The 18,789-nt window shown below is 50.0% G+C and overlaps 7 protein-coding genes and 1 non-coding gene across 9 annotated transcripts; 1 reads left to right on the top strand and 7 right to left on the bottom strand.

The window, feature by feature from the left end:
• Positions 1–433: 433 nt before the first annotated feature.
• J3458_019772 lies at positions 434–523 on the bottom strand. The gene has a single exon. It is a non-coding gene; the product is annotated as a tRNA-Pro (tRNA).
• A 484-nt stretch (positions 524–1,007) lies between these two features.
• On the bottom strand, positions 1,008–1,671 carry J3458_019771 (uncharacterized protein). The gene is made up of 2 exons (XM_007813009.2): positions 1,357–1,671; positions 1,008–1,297 (listed from the first exon to the last, which is right to left on the bottom strand). Exons 1-2 carry the CDS (start codon positions 1,576–1,578, stop codon positions 1,136–1,138), a joined length of 384 nt encoding a protein of 127 aa, XP_007811200.2. The 5' UTR covers positions 1,579–1,671; the 3' UTR covers positions 1,008–1,135.
• Positions 1,672–1,724: 53 nt separating this feature from the next.
• Positions 1,725–3,167, bottom strand: YUH1_2 (ubiquitinyl hydrolase 1). The gene is made up of 2 exons (XM_007813010.2): positions 2,343–3,167; positions 1,725–2,286 (listed from the first exon to the last, which is right to left on the bottom strand). Exons 1-2 carry the CDS (start codon positions 2,830–2,832, stop codon positions 1,916–1,918), a joined length of 861 nt encoding a protein of 286 aa, XP_007811201.2. The 5' UTR covers positions 2,833–3,167; the 3' UTR covers positions 1,725–1,915.
• A 303-nt stretch (positions 3,168–3,470) lies between these two features.
• On the bottom strand, positions 3,471–4,733 carry J3458_019769 (uncharacterized protein; the record flags this gene model as incomplete). The annotated part of the gene is made up of 6 exons (XM_007813011.2): positions 3,471–3,977; positions 4,029–4,130; positions 4,189–4,261; positions 4,333–4,434; positions 4,517–4,652; positions 4,715–4,733. The coding sequence occupies 6 exons, from the start codon at positions 4,731–4,733 to the stop codon at positions 3,471–3,473; spliced, it is 939 nt and encodes a 312-aa protein (XP_007811202.2).
• A 690-nt stretch (positions 4,734–5,423) lies between these two features.
• MEC1_10 (serine/threonine-protein kinase M1) lies at positions 5,424–13,241 on the bottom strand (the record flags this gene model as incomplete). Its single annotated transcript, XM_066121682.1, has 9 exons — positions 12,598–13,241; positions 11,885–12,531; positions 11,557–11,831; positions 10,377–11,505; positions 10,078–10,326; positions 8,790–10,028; positions 8,263–8,737; positions 7,729–8,209; positions 5,424–7,668 (listed from the first exon to the last, which is right to left on the bottom strand). The coding sequence occupies exons 1-9, from the start codon at positions 13,205–13,207 to the stop codon at positions 5,424–5,426; spliced, it is 7,350 nt and encodes a 2,449-aa protein (XP_065973299.1). The 5' UTR covers positions 13,208–13,241.
• Positions 13,242–13,424: 183 nt separating this feature from the next.
• MEC1_8 (serine/threonine-protein kinase M1) lies at positions 13,425–16,866 on the bottom strand. 2 transcript variants are annotated; one of them, XM_066121681.1, is made up of 7 exons: positions 15,652–16,471; positions 15,451–15,602; positions 15,119–15,380; positions 14,785–15,066; positions 14,171–14,726; positions 13,814–14,120; positions 13,425–13,762 (listed from the first exon to the last, which is right to left on the bottom strand). In XM_066121681.1, exons 1-5 carry the CDS (start codon positions 15,727–15,729, stop codon positions 14,280–14,282), a joined length of 1,221 nt encoding a protein of 406 aa, XP_065973298.1. In that variant the 5' UTR covers positions 15,730–16,471; the 3' UTR covers positions 13,425–13,762; positions 13,814–14,120; positions 14,171–14,279. The 2 variants fall into 2 exon arrangements, with proteins under 2 accessions (XP_065973298.1, XP_065973297.1); XM_066121680.1 differs by having other exon boundaries at positions 13,425–14,120; positions 14,171–14,231; positions 14,284–14,726; positions 15,119–15,602; positions 15,652–16,866.
• J3458_019766 (uncharacterized protein) lies at positions 16,424–17,667 on the top strand (the record flags this gene model as incomplete). The annotated part of the gene is made up of 2 exons (XM_066121679.1): positions 16,424–17,066; positions 17,129–17,667. The coding sequence occupies 2 exons, from the start codon at positions 16,424–16,426 to the stop codon at positions 17,665–17,667; spliced, it is 1,182 nt and encodes a 393-aa protein (XP_065973296.1).
• On the bottom strand, positions 17,546–18,478 carry J3458_019765 (uncharacterized protein; the record flags this gene model as incomplete). Its single annotated transcript, XM_007813013.2, has 1 exon — positions 17,546–18,478. One exon carries the CDS (start codon positions 18,476–18,478, stop codon positions 17,804–17,806), a length of 675 nt encoding a protein of 224 aa, XP_007811204.1. The 3' UTR covers positions 17,546–17,803.
• Between the last annotated feature and the right edge of the window lie 311 nt (positions 18,479–18,789).

Raw genomic sequence — 18,789 nt, 5'->3', positions numbered from 1 at the left:
CTCTTCCGCTAGTAAACCGCTAATATTCATCCATAGTATAATCCTCTACCTATGTGCAAGTACACTAAGAAGAAAGCTAATGCAGTATTACTTACTGTGTGAGGAACAAACTAATCAACCATTATTTAACATCACGCATTATGTGTCCTACAGAGTTAAAAAGGCTTCTGCACAGTAGACCTAGTGTAGATTTAGCATGTTCGCATTACACTTATCAGGGGTAAGTAGTTTATTAGGTGCTATACTTTATAGCTATTGTAGCTGACATGAGAACACCTGTTATAAAATGACACATGGCCCATCTCAAATCAGTGCCATCCACGGACATATCCAACTAGTCACACCTAGCATCGATGTCCCGAAGCCGCCCTGCTAGCGTTACAAAAAAAAAATTTCCGAAACAAAAAATTAATGAACTTGGATTAATTAATACGGGTCTGGCCGGGGATTGAACCCGGGACCTCTCGCAACTTTGCTTCAGGGTTGTCCCTAAGCGAGAATCATACCACTAGACCACCAGACCGACGATCGGGAGCCCCGACTTGCTGTGGCAAGATGTGCGTTATTTTCAATCATACTGGCTGATTTATTCAATTGGACGCCACTATGCCCTCTGAGACAGGTGAGGCCGAACGTTGTTCTTGATGTAACTACGGCTTGATTTGGTGTTGTGCGGCCCGTTGGCAATAGTCGACTGGCTGGTTGCTGGTCTTTGGTACTCGGCATGCGTTTGCCGAAATGGTAGTTGGTTGTGTTGGTTGGTTGCTGCGGATTCATCCAGCGCCCGTGGTGGTATTAGTAGGTGAAAAAGACGGATTTCCCTTTCGGCATCTTGAGAATACCAGACCTTTGGTGTAGCGCTTTGGGGAAGGCGGTTGCCGCCCGACGATTTACAATGCCGTGGCCGATTGGGTGACAGCTGACGGCTGTCATATGGCTAACCTACACCACCTGCGCCTGATCTTTTGATTCAAACGTGGTGACGATGCAGTGCATCGTGCAGTTCACTTGTGTGTCTTCTAGACATTTGTATCCCGACTCCCAATACGTGCGTTGTCTCGCCAAACTTGGTTTCAATTTGAGCCGACTAGAGTCTTGCTGCCATGACATGTAGAAATTAAGCACTCTGCCCAAGTCAAATGTGCCGTCCGCCCTGACCAACCTCACCGCCCTCACCACTCTTCTTCAATCCCTGGCTCTGACCACCGCTCGCATTCATGCCCTTTATCCCGGCGCCCTGCTCCTTCAGACCTTCCGGCAAGTCGGCCGTCTTCTCCGCCCTCGGCACCTTGGACGTCTGTCAACCGTTAGCAACCATCCTGCCTGAAGCACCAAAAAAAAAAACTTAAAACATACCTCAGCAGATCCTGCGCCGTGGACGATATCGTGACCATATTCCTCGAATGGGCCGTTGTGGCTTGAGCCGTCTCCGGGACGAGGCATTATGCGTAATGTTGGGAGGATATAGTAGATTTGTAGTGTTGACCCAAAAAGGTAATTCTTGGATTTTGACTTCTCCAGCTTGGTGTGCAATACTTTGGATTTTTGCAAAGACACAGTCATCACCAATCTGCACATTTATATATCCTACCAAAGGGCCTTGCAACGCTGCCGGCGACGACGTCATCGTCCATGACACCCGTGGCGTCACCGTCGTGGGGCGAGTTTCCTCACCAGGAAGCCGTGGCGATCATCGCTGGCCCGCGCTGGCTGCGAACATGTGGGGATTGTTGTATCCTGTCTTCTATGACGTTGTGGACGTGGTTTTCACAGCAACTGTTCATCTACATTGGTTGCGGGGGACCAGGGCCCAGGTAAATTCCTTGCATATCGACGGCTCAACGACCGCCGCGGCACTATTTATGAAGATTCTAGTTGAAGGGACCTAGCCCCGTCTGCAATTTTCACCCGTCGTTTAATCCAAAGACCCTGCCAAGGCCACGGCGCTAAACCTCAAATCGCCGCCCTCGCGCTCCAAGAACCTCAAAATGCCCATGCCCAGCGCCCTCTCGCTCAACATGTCCTCGCTCTCCTGTAGCTCTCCCCGGCGAATCGGCCCCTTTCTACGCCCGTCCAGCTCCCACAGCGCGCCGTCGCTGCCCTTGACGAAGCAGACGTAGTGGAGGTCCACGTTGTCCTGGGCGTCAGGCGCAGCCGTGTCTCCCGCCGAGGCGGCTTCCTTGTGGGCTGCCGCGACAGCAGGTGTCTTTTCGAGGAGAGATGCGCGTTCCCGCGGAGGGAGCGGGGTGGATTTCTGGAGGAGCTCATCCAGCGTCGTGCCCTGCTCTGAAAAACACATTGTTAGCAAGCTACCGGGGGGATTTCTAGAGTAGAGCGCTCACCGATTAAAGTCCTGGCAGGACCGTTTGAGACGGCGTGCAGCAGACCCATCATGCCGCACGCATTGCGGATCGTCTGCTTCCACCAGATGACGGGTTCCTGCTCCCCGGCGCCCTTGTACTCGTCGATAGTGTTGTCTTCTGCCATGCGGTGGCTCTCGTAGACTGCGGTTATGGGGAACACGAGGAGGAGAGCTAGTGCGGGACGGGGGATGAATGCGAGCATATCTGGGTCGGTGAGGGAGTAGACGTCGTGGAGCTGGAGGGCTTGCGAGACGCCCAGCTTGTGGATGAGCTTGGTCATGAGCTCGGGGTTGGCCTCGAGGGGAATAAAGGCTGGAGCGCCTTGCTCCGGGTCTGGATTTGTCGTGGAGGACATGGTATCGCTGGGTGTTTGGGTTGGGGGGGGGGGGGGGGGGTTGTCGCCTTGTCGGTGGGATGAGAAAGTTGCAATGTCAAGTTGCGAAGTAGGGCTTGATTCTGATGTGAACATTGAAGGTTCCGAGCAAGCTCCTGGAGTCTTGCGTGGTGGGATGGTGGGGGCTCGGGAACCTGGGGAACCATCAACGGTGGCTGAAGTTATGACGTCGCAACTGGTGCTGTCGCCGTCTGCCTGCCTGCTCGTCACCTGTTACCTACCGGCTCTACCGTGCTACGCGGCAAAATGTCAAGGTACCAGTTGACAACAACCAGAGAAACTACTGCACATTACTCCGTACTCTACTGATAAAGCATATTTGCTGGTTCGCTTAGCGGCCCGGCTCTGTAGGACGACGTCAATAAATTACTTGACACAATCTTCACGTGGAGCAACTCACTCACATCGCCCAAAGGAGGTGCACGAAACCAGTAAGAGCAAGACTTTTATCCCTTCACTGAACCAAGGCAAACCCGGCCAAAAACATCAATTATTACATATGTGCAAGAAAGCGACTGTCGACTTTTGATACAAGTACATAGCAATGACTATGAACCACATCGCCTGAGCAAAACTCATCATAACCGCTAGCAACTTGGAAACCAACTCCAACACTATCCATCCGCTACTCAACAACGTGCTCTACCTATTTCACACCGTAAACCAAGGGCAATTTTTAGCCACATCATGCGCTTTGACAGACAACCAAAGGCTTAAGCCTTGCTTGAGCGACTGGTTCGACGTCCCTTTGCCTTTGGAGCAAGCTTCTCATCAGCCGGCTCATCAGCCATCACCCTCGCCCCTGATTTACGACTTGACTTTCCTGTCGCCTTGGCGTCAGCAGTTTTGGTGGTCTTCGGTGCAGCCTTGGATTTCTTAGCCGACACAGGTGCCTCCTCCTCCTCTTCACTCTCGTCCTTGACGGCTGCCTTCTTGCCTCGTGAAGTCTTGGTGGAAGCAAACTTGGATTTCTTTGTAGACACTGGCTCCTCCTCCTCCTCCTCCTCCTCCTCCTCCTCCTCATCATCACTCTCATTCTTTACAGCTGCTTTCCTGCCGCGGGAAGCCTTTGCGGGAGTAGCTTTATCACCTTTTGATGATTTGGCGGGCTTTGCTGACTTGGGCTTTTTGGCCTTGGGCTCATTGTCTTCGTCATCGTCGGCGTCCTTCTTGCGACCGCGCTTGGCCGTCTTTTTCGCTGGTTTAGCATCTTCGGAGGCCTATTCATTATTAGATTTGAGACCATCCTCTATGGCAACACGGAAGCCTACCTCTTCATCTCCGGCAGCCTCAGCGGCGGCTTTTTCTTTGGCTGCCTTCTGCTTAGCAGTCAGGTGAATGCCCTTCTCGCCTAGCTTGTTCTTCTCAGGATCCTTCGTCGCGCCAGTCAGCAAGTTCCCCATCCGGTTCATGGCAGTTCGAGGAACATACACCTTTGAAGTCTTCAGGATCAATAAAGCCTTGCTTCACGCATCGGCGGACCTTTTCTTGAACTTCTGGGTCGCTACAAAGGTCGAACGTCAGTCTGCGGTGCCTCGCCAGGGTACACATAGCCCAGGGACTAAGAATACTAACCTCAATTCATCGTATCCATCAATGGCATCAAAGTCATATTTGCCATCGCCAGTATCACATGTCTCTTGGAGATTGAGCAGCTGCGCTCCAGAGACACATCCCCTATAGCATGGCAGCTTTGTTAGTGATGTTGCAATGGGCGGCTGGATATTTGCTACGAGACGGAGATGTGAGAAGCACTTACCAGTGTTTCCAAGCCCAGCCCCCATGGTCTTGAATTTCCACCCAACTGCCGAAGCGAATCTCACCCTTGAGGATCTTTACCTTTTCCTCCTTGCAGACAGTGTCTTTGCAGAGCGCCCGGTTGTTGGGTGAAATTTCTGCACAAATGTAAGCGTGTGTCATGGAATAGAGAGCTTTGAATGGCAGAGTCCAGTCGTACCAATGCGATATTGAGGCATGGCGTTGTAAACGTGATCTAATGGACGTAACACGTTTTGCGCCGCGTTGCTTCAGATGTCAGGCTCCGCGGACGGTACGCTAGATAGTGTCTCGCTGGAAGCTTAGCTCCACCTAATGATGCTTGTAGAAACGGTTTGGTTCAATGCTGATGTATGGTGCTCACATGCGACCGGGAGCAGATGGAGGATCAGCTGATGAGATGGATCGGAAGGGAGAGGTTGATGTGGGATGAGAAAAAAAAATTAGACACAAGGCTGTCGCAATGTACCCAAGGAGCGAGCGCGCAGAGGCAGCCTTTGCATGTCAACTGGTAGGCTGGCAAACTGGGGCTGATAGGGAGGGTGTAGAGGTGCAGACTGTGTAGTCCTTACTCGTGCTTGGTGGCACCTGCCTGCTCGGCACTTGCCTTGGCTTGCCCAGTCAGTCGCGTGTTGTCGCGTTGCCCAAACCGTGTGCAGAACCTGCGGACCTGCGCAGCCGCCGTGCTCCAGATGCAACATCAAATCTCCACCCGAGCACAACGCTTGACAATGTTTGATGTCATCATCAATAGTCGAACCAATGCATTTCGCAGAACTCACAATCACCCCAGTTGACAGGTCATTTCTCATGTTCGCACATTGTCCCTTTTAATCTCGACGTAAAACGCCAATCTATGCCCACTTCGCCCTGAAATGATCCCAATGCAACTACAAAAATGGACACCATCCAATATACATGGCTGTCAGGTTCCTTGGATCAACAGCCTGCTTGATGAGTTCTTCCACTTGACCTTCCACGCTCAACGGAATGCTCTCATTCGGCAACAGCCCTCTGACTTTCCTCTTGATGCTGTCCACCACGCTTTGTGGCTGCAGCCTCACACTTGCATCCCCTCTCCTTGACGGTTTCTTTTCCTTTTGTAGATCTAGTGTTGGGTCGTATATGAACGCCTCCAGAATTGTCATCAGCGTTTCCTCCTGTTGCCGCAGAATACTCAGTGTGAGCTCCGACGATTTTCTAAATGGCCCTTCGTATCCGTATATACCCATTGCCGCGACCATATTGTGTGTAAGGCGAAACGGGACCCGTTCCGGCTTGGCAAACGTCAAGCCTTTGTCGAACAAGCAATTAAAGTCCACGTGGAATATCCCGCCGTTGCCTTCCTCCAAGTTGACGTTTTCACCATGCCGGTCGCCTAAACCTAGAATTGTGCCAACCATGGACATGACGGCACATGACCGGGTGTATCTGAGTCGAGCAGCAAACCACGCCGACGGATTGGGGAACTGCTGAATAAACCACAACGGCAACAGGGGCGGGAATCGTCCCAATACATCGTCGGTGAAGATTCGGATTTTGCTCTCAGATGCTGATGCCTCCTCCATCAATTGTCTCAGTGCCGCATAGTCGGGGTGAATTTTCTGCGACGCGTACAAGTTCAACAGAATATCTCTCATCGTCTTGATCCCCGGAACCCACTCAATAATGCCACACTCCTCGTTTAACGGAACAACAGCATACGTTCGAATATACAGCTGTCGCCTGCTGGATTCCGCATCTCGTTTCAATGACCGATTGATGATGCCGTTAAACTCCATAAGACGCTGGTCAGTTCGAAGATCATCTTTGGGTTTGATCAACAACATGTAGCTCTTGCCATCGGAACCCCTGGCAGTCAGACGTCTCGGTTTTGCAAGGGAGCTCAGAACGAGGACGTCATCCAGGAAGCAATCGATCGTGACGGCATCCCGAGAAAAGGCATTGTGTTTCTTCACGTGTTCGGAAACCGCAGGCAATGTTGCTGTCAGTGAACTTTCTACAGGGACCACCAGTGGACAGGGTGTGCACTTGTGCTGGAAGCGAAGATCTCGCGAAAGACTAGCTTTAACCGTTTTGTTGCTGTGAAAGTCACCGTTCTGACAGGCTACGAGAAGTTGCTCTGCGAGCTTCTCACCGGTCCTGATGAGGTATTTCACATCGTGAGATGTGCCATCCACCTTCCTTTGAATTCCTCTCAGAGCTTGCAGGATTTGTGCGCCTCGAACCTTTCTCTCGGAGGCCTGCTTTGTAGTCATGATGCCAATAAGACTCCACAGGGCTTGTCTTGGATGCGCCTCGACAACTTTGGTGATGATGTGACTGAGCCGCTCGAAAACTGCAGTGTTTGGGTGAGCGATTCGAGCCACAATTTGTGGCAGAGCCGTGTAGAAAATATACGCTGGCAAGCGATAAATATACTTGTCGAGAAAGGCATGCAGCATGTTAAGCTGTTCGACCCGTCGTTTATGTAGCTCTCGGGAAAGTGAAACCTTGCCGTCTGGTGCCTTGTCGACCTGTGCACCAACATCCAACCACAACGTCAATATTCTTGGGAGAGTTTGGTAAATATATTTGGTTCCTGAGTTGAGAGACCGGACGTAATTTTCAATGACAAGTCTGGCAATTTCTCCAGTGACATAGTTATCACTCTGGTCTTCGACTTTGAGAGGTTGTTCCGCCTCAAGTATTTTTTTGTAGTGTCGGCCCAGGTAGTAGTGGCCTTTTTCCCAAGTCGAGTACGTCTTAGGGGGTTGTTGGTACTTTTCTCGCAGTGCGACAGCATGAGATTGCCCAGCGGCATCCAGCCACTTGGCGAGGAGTAACTGTGCTCGAGCAGTCAGCAACTTTTGTTGGGGGTTGAGCCTCGAGGTTCCAGCTGTTCCAGCGCTCGTCGATGGGCCCGTCTGAGTCATGAATTTTTTGCGTTCGATGGCGCCTTGGAGCATTTGAATGGCTTTGCGATGATGATTGTCCCTCCACAACAGCTTGGCATTTTCGATCGTCGCCGAATCATCGCCTAGTCGGGAGGCATGTAGCACAGCATTGAATGACTGATGTAAAGAGTTCGTTTTTCGTGCCAGCCTAGCACTGGATAGCCAGAGACCGGAGATGTCCAGATCCGCAAAAGTTGGTCTGCCAAGTTTGCTGTTAGAATAAAGTACATTGAAGCTCGCGATGCAATCTTGCCCATACCTTGACAGCTCCATAGCAGCACGTCTAATACCAAGAAGGTATTGCTTATCACTGAACCTTCCCCCAATGACTTCTAGTCGACCATCCAACAACCCCAGAGTTCTCCGCCGTTCAGCTTCGTTGCCAGATTTGGTATTGATAATTACGTCCAAATCTGTCAGAACGTGACACTTCAACAAAATCTCATGTGCGGCATTCAACGAGGCTGTGGCTGACGCAGTCATTGATGAGGCTATCTTGTCCTGCATGCTCTGAATAGCCTTGTCGAATGAATCGGGACCCGCCCGGCGATATAAAGAATCAAACAAACAGGCGACAGACATGTTAAAATCTTGAGCGACATCTTCCTGGAATCGCCCTGTAAACTTGGCCAGGCTTTCCCATCGGCCGGTAACCCAGGCAGCTTCTACAGCAAATGGCAGGATTTTGTTCTCAGCTGAAGGGTCTGCCTGCATACCCTCAATGTGATTCAGGAGCACATCTAGTGAACAATTAGCAAGTGTCTTGATAGCGCTGTGGGTAAGGCCAACAAACCATGTTGCCCGGCTTGCTTTAGGCAATTGAGAAGATCCAGTTGAACCTCGGTGTTTCGAGGATTCTCAGCAAGCTGCATTTCATACCACGTTTGAGCCGATGCCCATCGGCCGGCCTTTTTGTGGCTCAGGATTTGTTGATTTATGTCGAGTGCATGAAGCTGTGAGGAGATACCTTCCAAGCCATCTGGTTCGTCAATATTAGCGTATATATTCTGGAGTTTTTCTAGCAGTCTGCTTCGGTCCCCTGGCTCCCGTTTCTGCTGCTCCATTTTCTGAGCATGCTGTTCAAGATGAAAGAGAGCACGAGAGTACTCGTTGCAATCAGTGGCTCGCTGTGAGATGAGTTCTGCTGGTATTTGATCAAGTACACCTTGTATTCGTGCGACACTCTCTTTGCCTTCTGCAGAAAGTCTTCCGGCTGCACGTTTTTCTTGGATCCATCTCATGGCGTAATCTAGGCAACGAAATACGGCCTTTGTCACAATTTAGCTACAGAACCGAGCACTGAGCTTGGGGCGCACTTACATGACAGTATCGCTTCATTTCCTCCCGTTCCACGTAGGATGCATCATCAGCAGGCTGGTGACTCAAAACCCCTAAAAGCTCATTCACTATTCGATTCTTTTCATTCTCACTGCTCCGTGCACCAAGTAAAATGTGTATTACTAGGTAGGGTAGGAGAAATTCGGCAGTCGACAGATCTTTCACACGGATCACGCGCATAAGAGGTTCAAATAGCAAGTCAGCATGAGGATGCTGTCCCTCCCTTAACATGTCGATAACAAAGGACCGCAGCCAATTGCCGTAAGGTTTGCCTGGATGGAAGATCGGGTACTCCACAGTTACTGGAGGCATTGGAGCAACCATATACCTGGAGGATAAGAAAGGGGTCATCACCTCTCGAGCGTGATCTGGAATGGCGATCCACTTCCTGTAAATGTCGTTGCCACCAAGCATGCCTGTTTCGTTCATGGCACAAGCTGCTTTGATCTCACATTTGTCGAGCAACTCCTGCATTGCATAGGAAAGGAACCCTTGGAGTTTGGTATCAGTCGCAGATAAAAATGAGGGAACTAAGACCTCCTCAAGCATGAACAACCCAAAGTCAGTCATCTCCTCCGGCGCCACGAAATTGTTCAATACAACAATAGATCGCTGCTCTCGAACAGTTTCAATCTGATTGGAATCCAAGCAGCCAATGAGCCCAATGCATTGAACGCACAGCCGGGCGATGTCCATTTGTGACCCGCTGTATTTACAAGCACAATCGAGAAGTGACCTCAATATAGTTGTAATCGCATTATCTGGCCTTTGACTCACAGCAGAGGTGTACAAAGCACTCTGGTTATCCCTCAGGTATGGGGCAAGTTCAGTCAAAGCTTGATGAACTACGCCCGCGTTTTCATGGCTAACTCTCTGGGCAAACACACCGAGTGCTTCTTCCATAGTAAGAGTCGGGCGCATTGCCTTCAGGGTTTTCTCAACACCCTCAAGACCCTTGCAGCACGATAGCGAAGGGAGCTTGCTGATGTACATCTCAACCATGGCACTGTGCTTCTCCAGCAAGGATAGAAGCATATTTTTGCCAATAGTCGCAGTCGCATCGTGTAGCACGCCCCAATATCGACGGATGATGAAAAAAGTAGTTTCAAGCAATGCTTCAACGTCTTCTTCTTCCAAATAAGCGAGCATTGCAGCCCAGCAAGAAAAGCAGACTTCTCGTAAAGGTTCCTGGGGAATGGCTGCAAGAAGGCAGGCTGATATCTAATGGTATGTTAGGAGACAGTATTCTGAGTATGGAACACGGACGTACCTGCGGCCTGGCAACCCGCACGTATTGCTTGCAGACTTTAAGCATCTCTTCCAATGTCGCTATGGCGCTTCGTTGCTCCATAATGAGAGGCTGCAAGGTGATGGAATCGTTGATAACATCGGTCAGACGAGCCATGAGACCCAGAACATGGGATTGCAAGAACCGACCAATAACGTTCCCTTTCTTACTTTTGGGGTCCTTGTTCGTACTCAGAATGGTCGTTGCCATTAGGTGAAGGGCTCGGTGAACCTGTAAAGCGTTAGGATTATTTCTCAGAAGACTTGGTTTTTTGTTCTTACAAGAGAACGTTTGTTTTCATCCGCTGTTGCAGCTGTCTTGAGAAGCTCCAGCGCAATCAAGACCGGCTCTGACTGAAACAAGACAAGAAGTGATAGTGAGTGGAAATGCGGAGATATTTCATTCAAGCGAGATTTTGTAAACTCTTCAATATCACCAGTGTCCTGGACCAACAACAGAGCCAACGTTGCCGCAAGATTCGGTCCATCCATTAGCTGTCTCCAAACCTCTTTTTCTTGTCGAGCTTCAGCAATCTTCTGAATCACGTCCTGACGCTTATCCAAGACCAACCAGGGTAGTGCGTGTGTCTGAATTAATAGTAGAAGATCATTAACGGATATTTGTAGCAGTTCCGCGATAGCTCGACTTCGTTGGGGCCGTTGAGTCATGTCCTTTGTCGTCATATAGGCAAGGCTTTTCCAGAATGGCTCAAGGAGGCGCCTTGGTGTTGTATTGCGAGCCTCTGCAAGACTAAGAAGCTCATTGAACGTGAAGGCTGACACGATATTGTTGCTACTTCCAAGGTAATCGACGAGTTTGATTAACACCAAATTCAACTCATCTTCTGAGACAACGCGACCGACCTGGCCCCACGCCAGAATTCGGGTTTCGACCAAATGCGCTGGGTCTTGATCAGATGTCGATTTGAGCAGGGCAATAGTGTTTTTACGATTCCTTGCAATCAGGTCCTCGTCAACATTACTGGCAGGCTCTAGTGGCATGAATGCACCTAGTGTCCTCCCGGCGGCAACACGAAGTTCTCTGATAGAGCTGTTCAATGACTGCAAACACCATTGCCCTGGCACTGATGTTTCAATATTCAAGAAAGCCGCGTCTTCGCAATGAATGACTACCCTCCGTAGCGCTATCATAGCAGCAACCCTAGGCTGTCTTGATTCTAAGAACGACGGTTCCTGAATAAGCTTTGTAAATATTGATCGAGATGCAGCCTTGGAGACTTGCAAATCTATCAGGGCTTTTGATTTTTGGCCAAGTTCGCAGACTGGACACTGATTTTCAGTTGGGGAATGAGTAGTGACTTCTCCCAAGCCATCACAAACGCAGGAGACCCTAGAGAGGAGATCCAATGCAAGACATTGACTACTGCTGGGTGCTTTGGTGAAGTTTTCACTGCGAGGAGTTAGAAAAAAGCAAAAAGAATTATACGAAAAGTATTCTTACAGAAATATTTCTTCAGGCATGAATCCCATCTCATTTCCTGTCCACGCCATGTCAAGTGTATCGTATATGGCCCCGAGAAGGCTTGAAAGTGGATTGGAAACAATTTTTCTTTTCTTGGCGACAGCTTCCGACGGAGAACCACGCCCATATTCGAGGTTGAGACCCTCAATTGCCTTCCGGATATCTTTGTCACGGAAATGGGATGGACTTGTATCCTCATCAAAGGTATGTTGTGGAGCAGCGTATATGATTTGACGTAGCAAACGAGTACATCGCTTCAATTGTCAGTGTAACTTCAACATTTATTGACGGGGATAATGCTTCTTACCCAAATGTCCGTACCCTCTCCAATTAATGCATGTTGTGATGAGAGCAAAGTCAATTCTTGGACTAGCTTTGAAGCTGCCATACGCCCAATAGAATACGACTCGAGTGTAGCACCAGATATCGCTAAGAGTGCCTGACAATACAGCTGCCGAGACGTATCACCAGTTTCATCTTCTTGTAAAAGGGCTTCCGGACAGGATACCATTTCACTACACAACAAAACTAAAAGAGCATGTGACTTATTCTTGAATGTAGCTGTCATCTCACTTCCAGATCCAAGTCCGTGAGACATATTCAGCACTGTCTCTATAATAGGAATAGGAGAGCTCGAGCCAGCCACATCCCATCGCTTTTGGGCATTCCGCAGGTCGAGCCATGTATCCAAGAGCCAGGGGACAGTTTGAGATAGTGACGCCAGAGAAGAAAATGTTGAGTCAGGTTGTATGAGGGGATACGCAAGTATTTTTGCTAAGCTTGTTATCTGCCTTATCGCCTGAGATGACGAGGAGACCTGATATGTAGGTCCATGGCCCAGGGATTGTTCCCCCAGAATCTGGCGCAGCGCAAACTGAGACGGAAGGTGTATGGATGTGAAAGAGTTCATTTCCGAAGGGTCTAGTGCTGGGTTTTGTAATTGATCTATCGTGTCTAGGAGCAGTTAGTGCTGAGGCCATTTCTTACTAAAAAAAAAAAAAGATAATAAATAATGCGTACTAGAAACACAAGCTCGCAAGTACAGAACCAATTCCGGACCATGTGACCATAGTTCATTCGTTCGTGATGCCAATAGTAGTAAATACTGCAAGAAGCCCTCTAGGGAGCCCTCCAATTCCTGGAACAAAGCGTGGCCAAGAAATCGCAAAAGATGCGGGAGCAGCCAAACCCAAAGTGGCTCAGTGCCTCGGTACAGCAACGTTCTTGAGGTATGTGTATGCGCGAGAACAGATGGAGTTTCTTTGATTGTAAATCTCAAGAAATTTATTGCTTTTAGGGCTTCGGCATGGGCATGTGCTCGATTTACAAATGGATCGTCCAATTTTATGCCTTCCAAGGCCACACGGCAGTACACGTATATGAGCATGTGATTGTGTTCAACTCGGTCGGCATGAGATTTGAGTAGTTCTGGGTGATCCTTGACCAGCTGAATCGTTGCGAAGAGCTCCTTCAATTCATTGCTTTCGTCCGATCGTGAGGACTTGGTAGAGGTTGATATGTTCTCGACAAGCTGAGCAGCCAATGTCGACGGCGGAGGACCCTCTCCCGCGGCGGCAGCGCCGCCATTCTGACCTAGCGGAGCTGTATTCCCACGGGAGTGTTGTGCCATCTTCCTATTGGCATCGTGTGTTATTGGCAATCACTTTGAGCCTGTAAAAAAACTTCGACAGAGTGATTCGTCGTCGGCTGGGTGACGCGACGGGTTATCGTGGGGCATGACGCGCCTTCACGTGATCTCAGTCTCGCTGAGGAGTCAGGACCTTCGATGTGGCAGGAGCTGTGACTGTGACAATATTCTGCAGTCAACTCTTGCCTTTCTGTCTCTCATTTGAGTCAAAGCATCCATGGTCTAGTGAGCTGGAACCGTGCAACTTTCAATTTCATTGCTTCAATCTCTGGACTGACTAGCTTGTGCACCGAGATCCCTTGCTCTTTGTGGGTTCCTCAGCCTGATCATAAGTAAACATCTATCCTGTATGTGCTAAAGTACAAGGGGCGTCAACCCGATGACCGATCTGCATTATTGTTGACCGTCTGACCCGACAGCGCCTATAGTAAGTGGAGTGAAAAACTATCCTCTAACGGTCCGGAGGGCTCTGGCAAAGCTATTCTACCCCGAGCCCTTGATTCTCATATCGCACCGTGAGAGCATCGTGTGTCACGCCTACGGCTCTTCAGCTTGTGGCAATTTAATCACGAAACTCTGCTGACTCACCTCCCAGCTTGACCTTATAAGTAATCATGGCTGAGCCGTAGCTAGCCTCTATGGCCCCGGTCAGGCAAAAGTACCTATGATTGCCAATCCGAGTTACTCCTGCGGCGTTCTTGGTGGACATTGGAATTTTGTCTAGGTTCAGTGCCAGCGTCGCAATGCACGTCGTCCTCGAAGTGCAATGGATCGGTGGCTCGGGATCGTCGTTGCAGAAAATCTCGATTTCTGTTTGCGGAACAGGACCAGAAGAAACAGGTATATCGCACTGATAATCAATGGCGGTAGGTATTCCTTCCGTATAAGACTCGCCCTTGGGAAAGTCAGTATGAACCGGTCCGAGCAAAAACAGAATATTCAGACCTTTCTGATAAACCAGCACATTTCAGCAACCACCATCTCGCCTTCCTTTGGAGACCAAACCCTTGAAGTGAGTTAGCGTAATTTTCTGCCCAATATCGTGAAACCAAACTCACGCCTCCTTAGGGTCATGCCGCAACATATCATACGCAGCAAGAAGACAGGTACCGTAGGAGCGCCTGGCTATTCTCGATACGATTTGCACTTGGGTCAAGCTGGGATGATAATATCCCAGGCCGTGTATGACTGCTCCCTTTACCACGGCTATCCAGCCGTTATCGGGTTGCAGCACTGGGGTGTTGCGTGCAAGGGCTGCTTTTACTTCCGACTTCAAGTATGAGCTTTCACCGAAGCCACCAACCAGTACCACCGCGGCAATCTCGTCGGCGACCAGTCCTATCTGTTCCTTGATCAGGCAAATAATGTCTTTCATGATTGGTGCGAAAATTCTGGTTGTCATGTCGGCTTGCGGTATGGTGAACCGATTGCGTTTGAGGCCGAGGCTCTCATCAACACGGATCGTGAGGGGTTCTCCCTTTGGAGAGAAGTCTTTCTTGAACTGCATACCTTTCAGCACATTTACTGGTAGAAGAGGAAGGCGCAAATGCTGTACCCACCGACTCAAATTCAGCAATTGCCAATATCAGACGCTCATTGGTCCAATATTTGTCGCCGTGTGTTTGTTTAAGATATCTTCTGAATCTCTTGTTTAGCATTGCAGAGCCGCATTTTCCGCCTGTACCTTCAGTTATTTCTTTAACTGCCAAATTACCAGAATTCGATACCTCATATGATATCAGGTCGACTGTGCCGCCTCCGGCATCGCAAAGTACAAAGTTCCTGCCCGGCTTCAGAACTGACGGACCGAGGTGTTTTATTGTGTACAGAGCAGCAGCTTCCTAACATAGTTAGCTTCGAAGGTATTCCCATGGAGCGAGTTGTAATTCATACTGGCTCCGAAATGAGAAGGATCCTTTTGTTGCCACAAAAGCCGGCCATGGCGGCCGCTCGTTCGGTGGCTTGCTTTGCGGTGTTGGACCAAATTGCGGGCACCGTAACGACAAAGTCCATAGGAGTCATTTGAACAACTGCGCGCGAAAGCTTTCTTTCCAAGATACCGATGAAGTGGTCATGCAAACACGAGAGGTAGATTCTGGCCAGTTCTAATGGCGTATCTCCATCTCGGCTTGGTCTATCTGGCTCGTCCAGTTTCCTGGCCGGTGTTAGATTTCAAATCCCTTCTAGCTTGCATACAGCTTCCCGCACCCTGCAGATTAACTTACAGCTTAAAGAAGCGATATCGTTTGGCATCTCTGGGAATTTGGAAACCCCACTGCCATCCTGTAGCTAACTTTCGTAGCTCTGTAGGTACTTTGAGACTACTTTTTGGACCGTCAATGGCAGGCCAGCTCGATACGACATGTTGAACATCAGGCTAATGGAGATTAGCATTCGACCTACTGGCAGTACACGATACAGCTTACTCGGCTTGTCTCGGCCCAGGATACCCCAGAATACGTTGTTCCAAAGTCAATTGAGACGATTATTCTCCTTTTCTCCATTTTGGGTTCTGAGGTTACAAAAGACGAGCGGATCGGAAATTGTAACCCAAGGCTCAATGCGAGTGGATTGCCATCAGCGCTTTGCTTACAAGCTGGTGTCTTGTTGCTGCGGCGGCCTCATCGAATGACTACACCAAAATATCGCACGACACACTAATGAAAAGGGCGAGGATTTTACTTAGAGCCCTGCGACTATTACTGAACCTCGGTCCCTGCTGCATTACCGACTTGCTTTGGGCATTGTCATGCCCTCCAATGTCCACTGGCGGTCTCGAGAGTGGGCCAACTTGTGCAGCATTGCTGCCCAGCCGGAAGCCCAAGGCACTGTGCTTTTTAATCTGCACATTGTTGTGCGGCATTTGGTCAAAGCTGGGCGCCAGCCGTGTCTCAAATGGCAGGTAGACGGAGTAACTACATAACGACTTTATTGCCCAAGCATCCGCACCTACCAGCCAGCTTTGATGCCCAGCTTCATGCCGCTCTGTTGCCATGGAGCAAGCCTCAGTGGGGGAGTGACGCATGTTGTGCAGAACGATGCCATTACACATACGCGCTTACCGTCTAGTCGGTCATGTTTTCTAATGTCATGATTGAGAATTTGATAGTCGAACCTTCAATGAATCACATTTGCGAGTTGATACTCAATTGTGTCCAAGACACGTCAAAAACTTCGACACAAAAACCGAACGCCCCAATGGCGGAAGACACCACGACAACATCTACGGAGGACCAGCAAGAAGGCCTGGAAAGGTTACTAGCCGATGAACGAAGTTTACGCAGCTTTACCGAGCAAGTCCTAGATTGTCGGCAGATAGAACTCGAAGTTGCGGAAGTAGAAAACAAGAAACTCTTGAAGAAAATTGACCAGCTTACCAGGGAATTATCAGAGTCCAAGGCGCAGCTACTCGACGCACAAGCTCAAGTCAAGTCGAAAGACCGAAACCTGCAAGAGGCTGGTGATCAAATATTTCGACTGCAGTCACAGCGGGAAGACATCACTGAGTCGGATGCGAGGGACGCGTACAAGGCACTCTGCGACAAAATTCAACGATGGGTGGAAAACAGATTGCCAATAACCTTGGAAGCGGTCTCGTCGGGCCAAAGCAAGAAGCCACCGCCGGCACAAGCGACAAAATTTCTGTCATTGCTCCGTGAGCCAGCGAAACGATGTCTTTCTGTAAACCTCGGCGATGAATACCACGTCGTGGCAGCCATCATGTACTACTTATGGCTGGCTTTCTTCTCAAAGCCATTCTATTGCCCCCTTGATGATTCTACCGAGGATGCAACCCTCCTATGGCTTCTTGGGATCGAATCGGCCATGGCGAAATCTCGAAGTAGGACAAACCGCAAGATTTCAGGAAGGGGTTACTTGGTCATGCTAACTGGCGAGTCACAGATGCCGAGCAATGCCGCGAATGGAGAAGCGAAACCCTGTTGGCGCTGAGCGCCCAAAAGTCCTTCAAATCTAGACGAGAATCGTACATTTATCTAATTTCTAAGGACCTGTCATCATATCTGATACCGATATTCCCCAGTATATCGCCCCTGGAGCTCCAAAACTCGGTTCGAAAAGCTATCGTCCAGCCTGCAGCCGACCTAGCCCACAGACTTCACACATCAGTAAACGTGTTTTGGTTGAAGTGGCCGTTGAAGACGGCCAGTACGCGGCTTGAGGTGTATGAATGTTTCAACTTGGCCGATGGTGGCCGAGTAACCGACCTAAGTGGCACATCACCTGAGTCGCCCAGTCGACGCAACATCCGGTATTTGTTTGATATTGCTCCTGGGTTGTTTGTGGAGAGGGTAGAGGGGGGGAGGAAGATGCCTCTCAAGGCCATCTGTCGCCCAAAGGTCCTCATACACGGCAGTGAGAACCAGGTCTCTCACAGAGCCACGCTTTTGACGTGGCTGTACAGCGCCACGAGAGGCGGCTGAAAATGTACAACGGTTTTTTCCCCTTTGTTTTTCTGAGCCTGTAGGAGTTTGACAAAAGAGAGAAGCTCAACCCTCATCAACCACAATGTACGACGAGAAAACACGGGAAACTCGTTTTGTTATTTTGAGTCTTCATTTATACTCCAGCTTCACTTGCTCGTGGCGAATTTGATCTCGTAGGCGTGGGTGTTTCCTGGCTTGAGCCACCTGATTCTGGTACAAAGGGCCGAATGCAGTTGCGAATATAGTCATCGTCCATGCCGAGAGACGCTGCGTCCCTGAGCCCACGATTGATGCGGTCAATGTACTCCTCCTTGGGGCTGCTGTCCACCACGTGCACCAGGCTTATATATACCAGCACATTGTCAGTCTCCCTATCAATGGTGGTGGTTGTCTTCCGATGGCTGTGCTTGGCACTCTTGCGAACGCGGCATGGCCCGCCGCGGGCGACAATCCACGGAACCGAGCGGCGATACAGCGAGCAGCAGGCCAGCTTGACCCTGACCTGCATATGCTGCTTCTCGTAGGCACCCTTGGAGACGCCCTCGCTGATGTCGAGCTTCTCCTCATCCGTCTCCTCAATCTCGTACACCAGACCATCGACCCAGTGCCCCTCTGCGCGTACGACGTTGGCATACCCACGCTCGTTGATTTGCCATCGGAAGTTGGGTAGCCGCCCAAAGCCGACGTACCTGCTCTTGGGACATCTCCGCTGCATCTGCTTCATGTGTAGGTTGCTGCCGTAAGCAAAATAATACTTGGCATGTCGAAGGTCACCCGACGGCTCGTGAGCTGTTTCTGCTTCGCCCATGGCTGGCTGGCTTGCTTTCGTTTGATCAACTCCTCCTCCCTCCAATGCAGGAAAAAAGTGGTCAGGCGGCGGACAAGCGAAGGAGCGAAAGAGGGGAAATCCACTAGCCAGAAGCTGAGGAAGCGAGAGAAAGTGCCTCATCCTGCTCAATAGCAGGTCATTTTTAAACATGGCCTTGCTCCATGCTCGGGGTCGTCGAGCAAACGGGAGTGATGACGGTGGATCTGTTGTGCATATGTTGGGCCGCAACATGCTTGCTTGGCCGCGAGTTGCTGGCCGTCTTTGGACACCGCCAATCGAAGCCTCACACG

The sequence above is a fragment of the Metarhizium acridum genome (genome assembly GCF_019434415.1).
Source record: "Metarhizium acridum strain ARSEF 324 chromosome Unknown scaffold_568, whole genome shotgun sequence".
NCBI lineage: Eukaryota > Fungi > Ascomycota > Sordariomycetes > Hypocreales > Clavicipitaceae > Metarhizium > Metarhizium acridum.
Note: the sequence above shows the minus strand (reverse complement) of the source record. Positions and strands in the feature narration are given on the sequence as shown.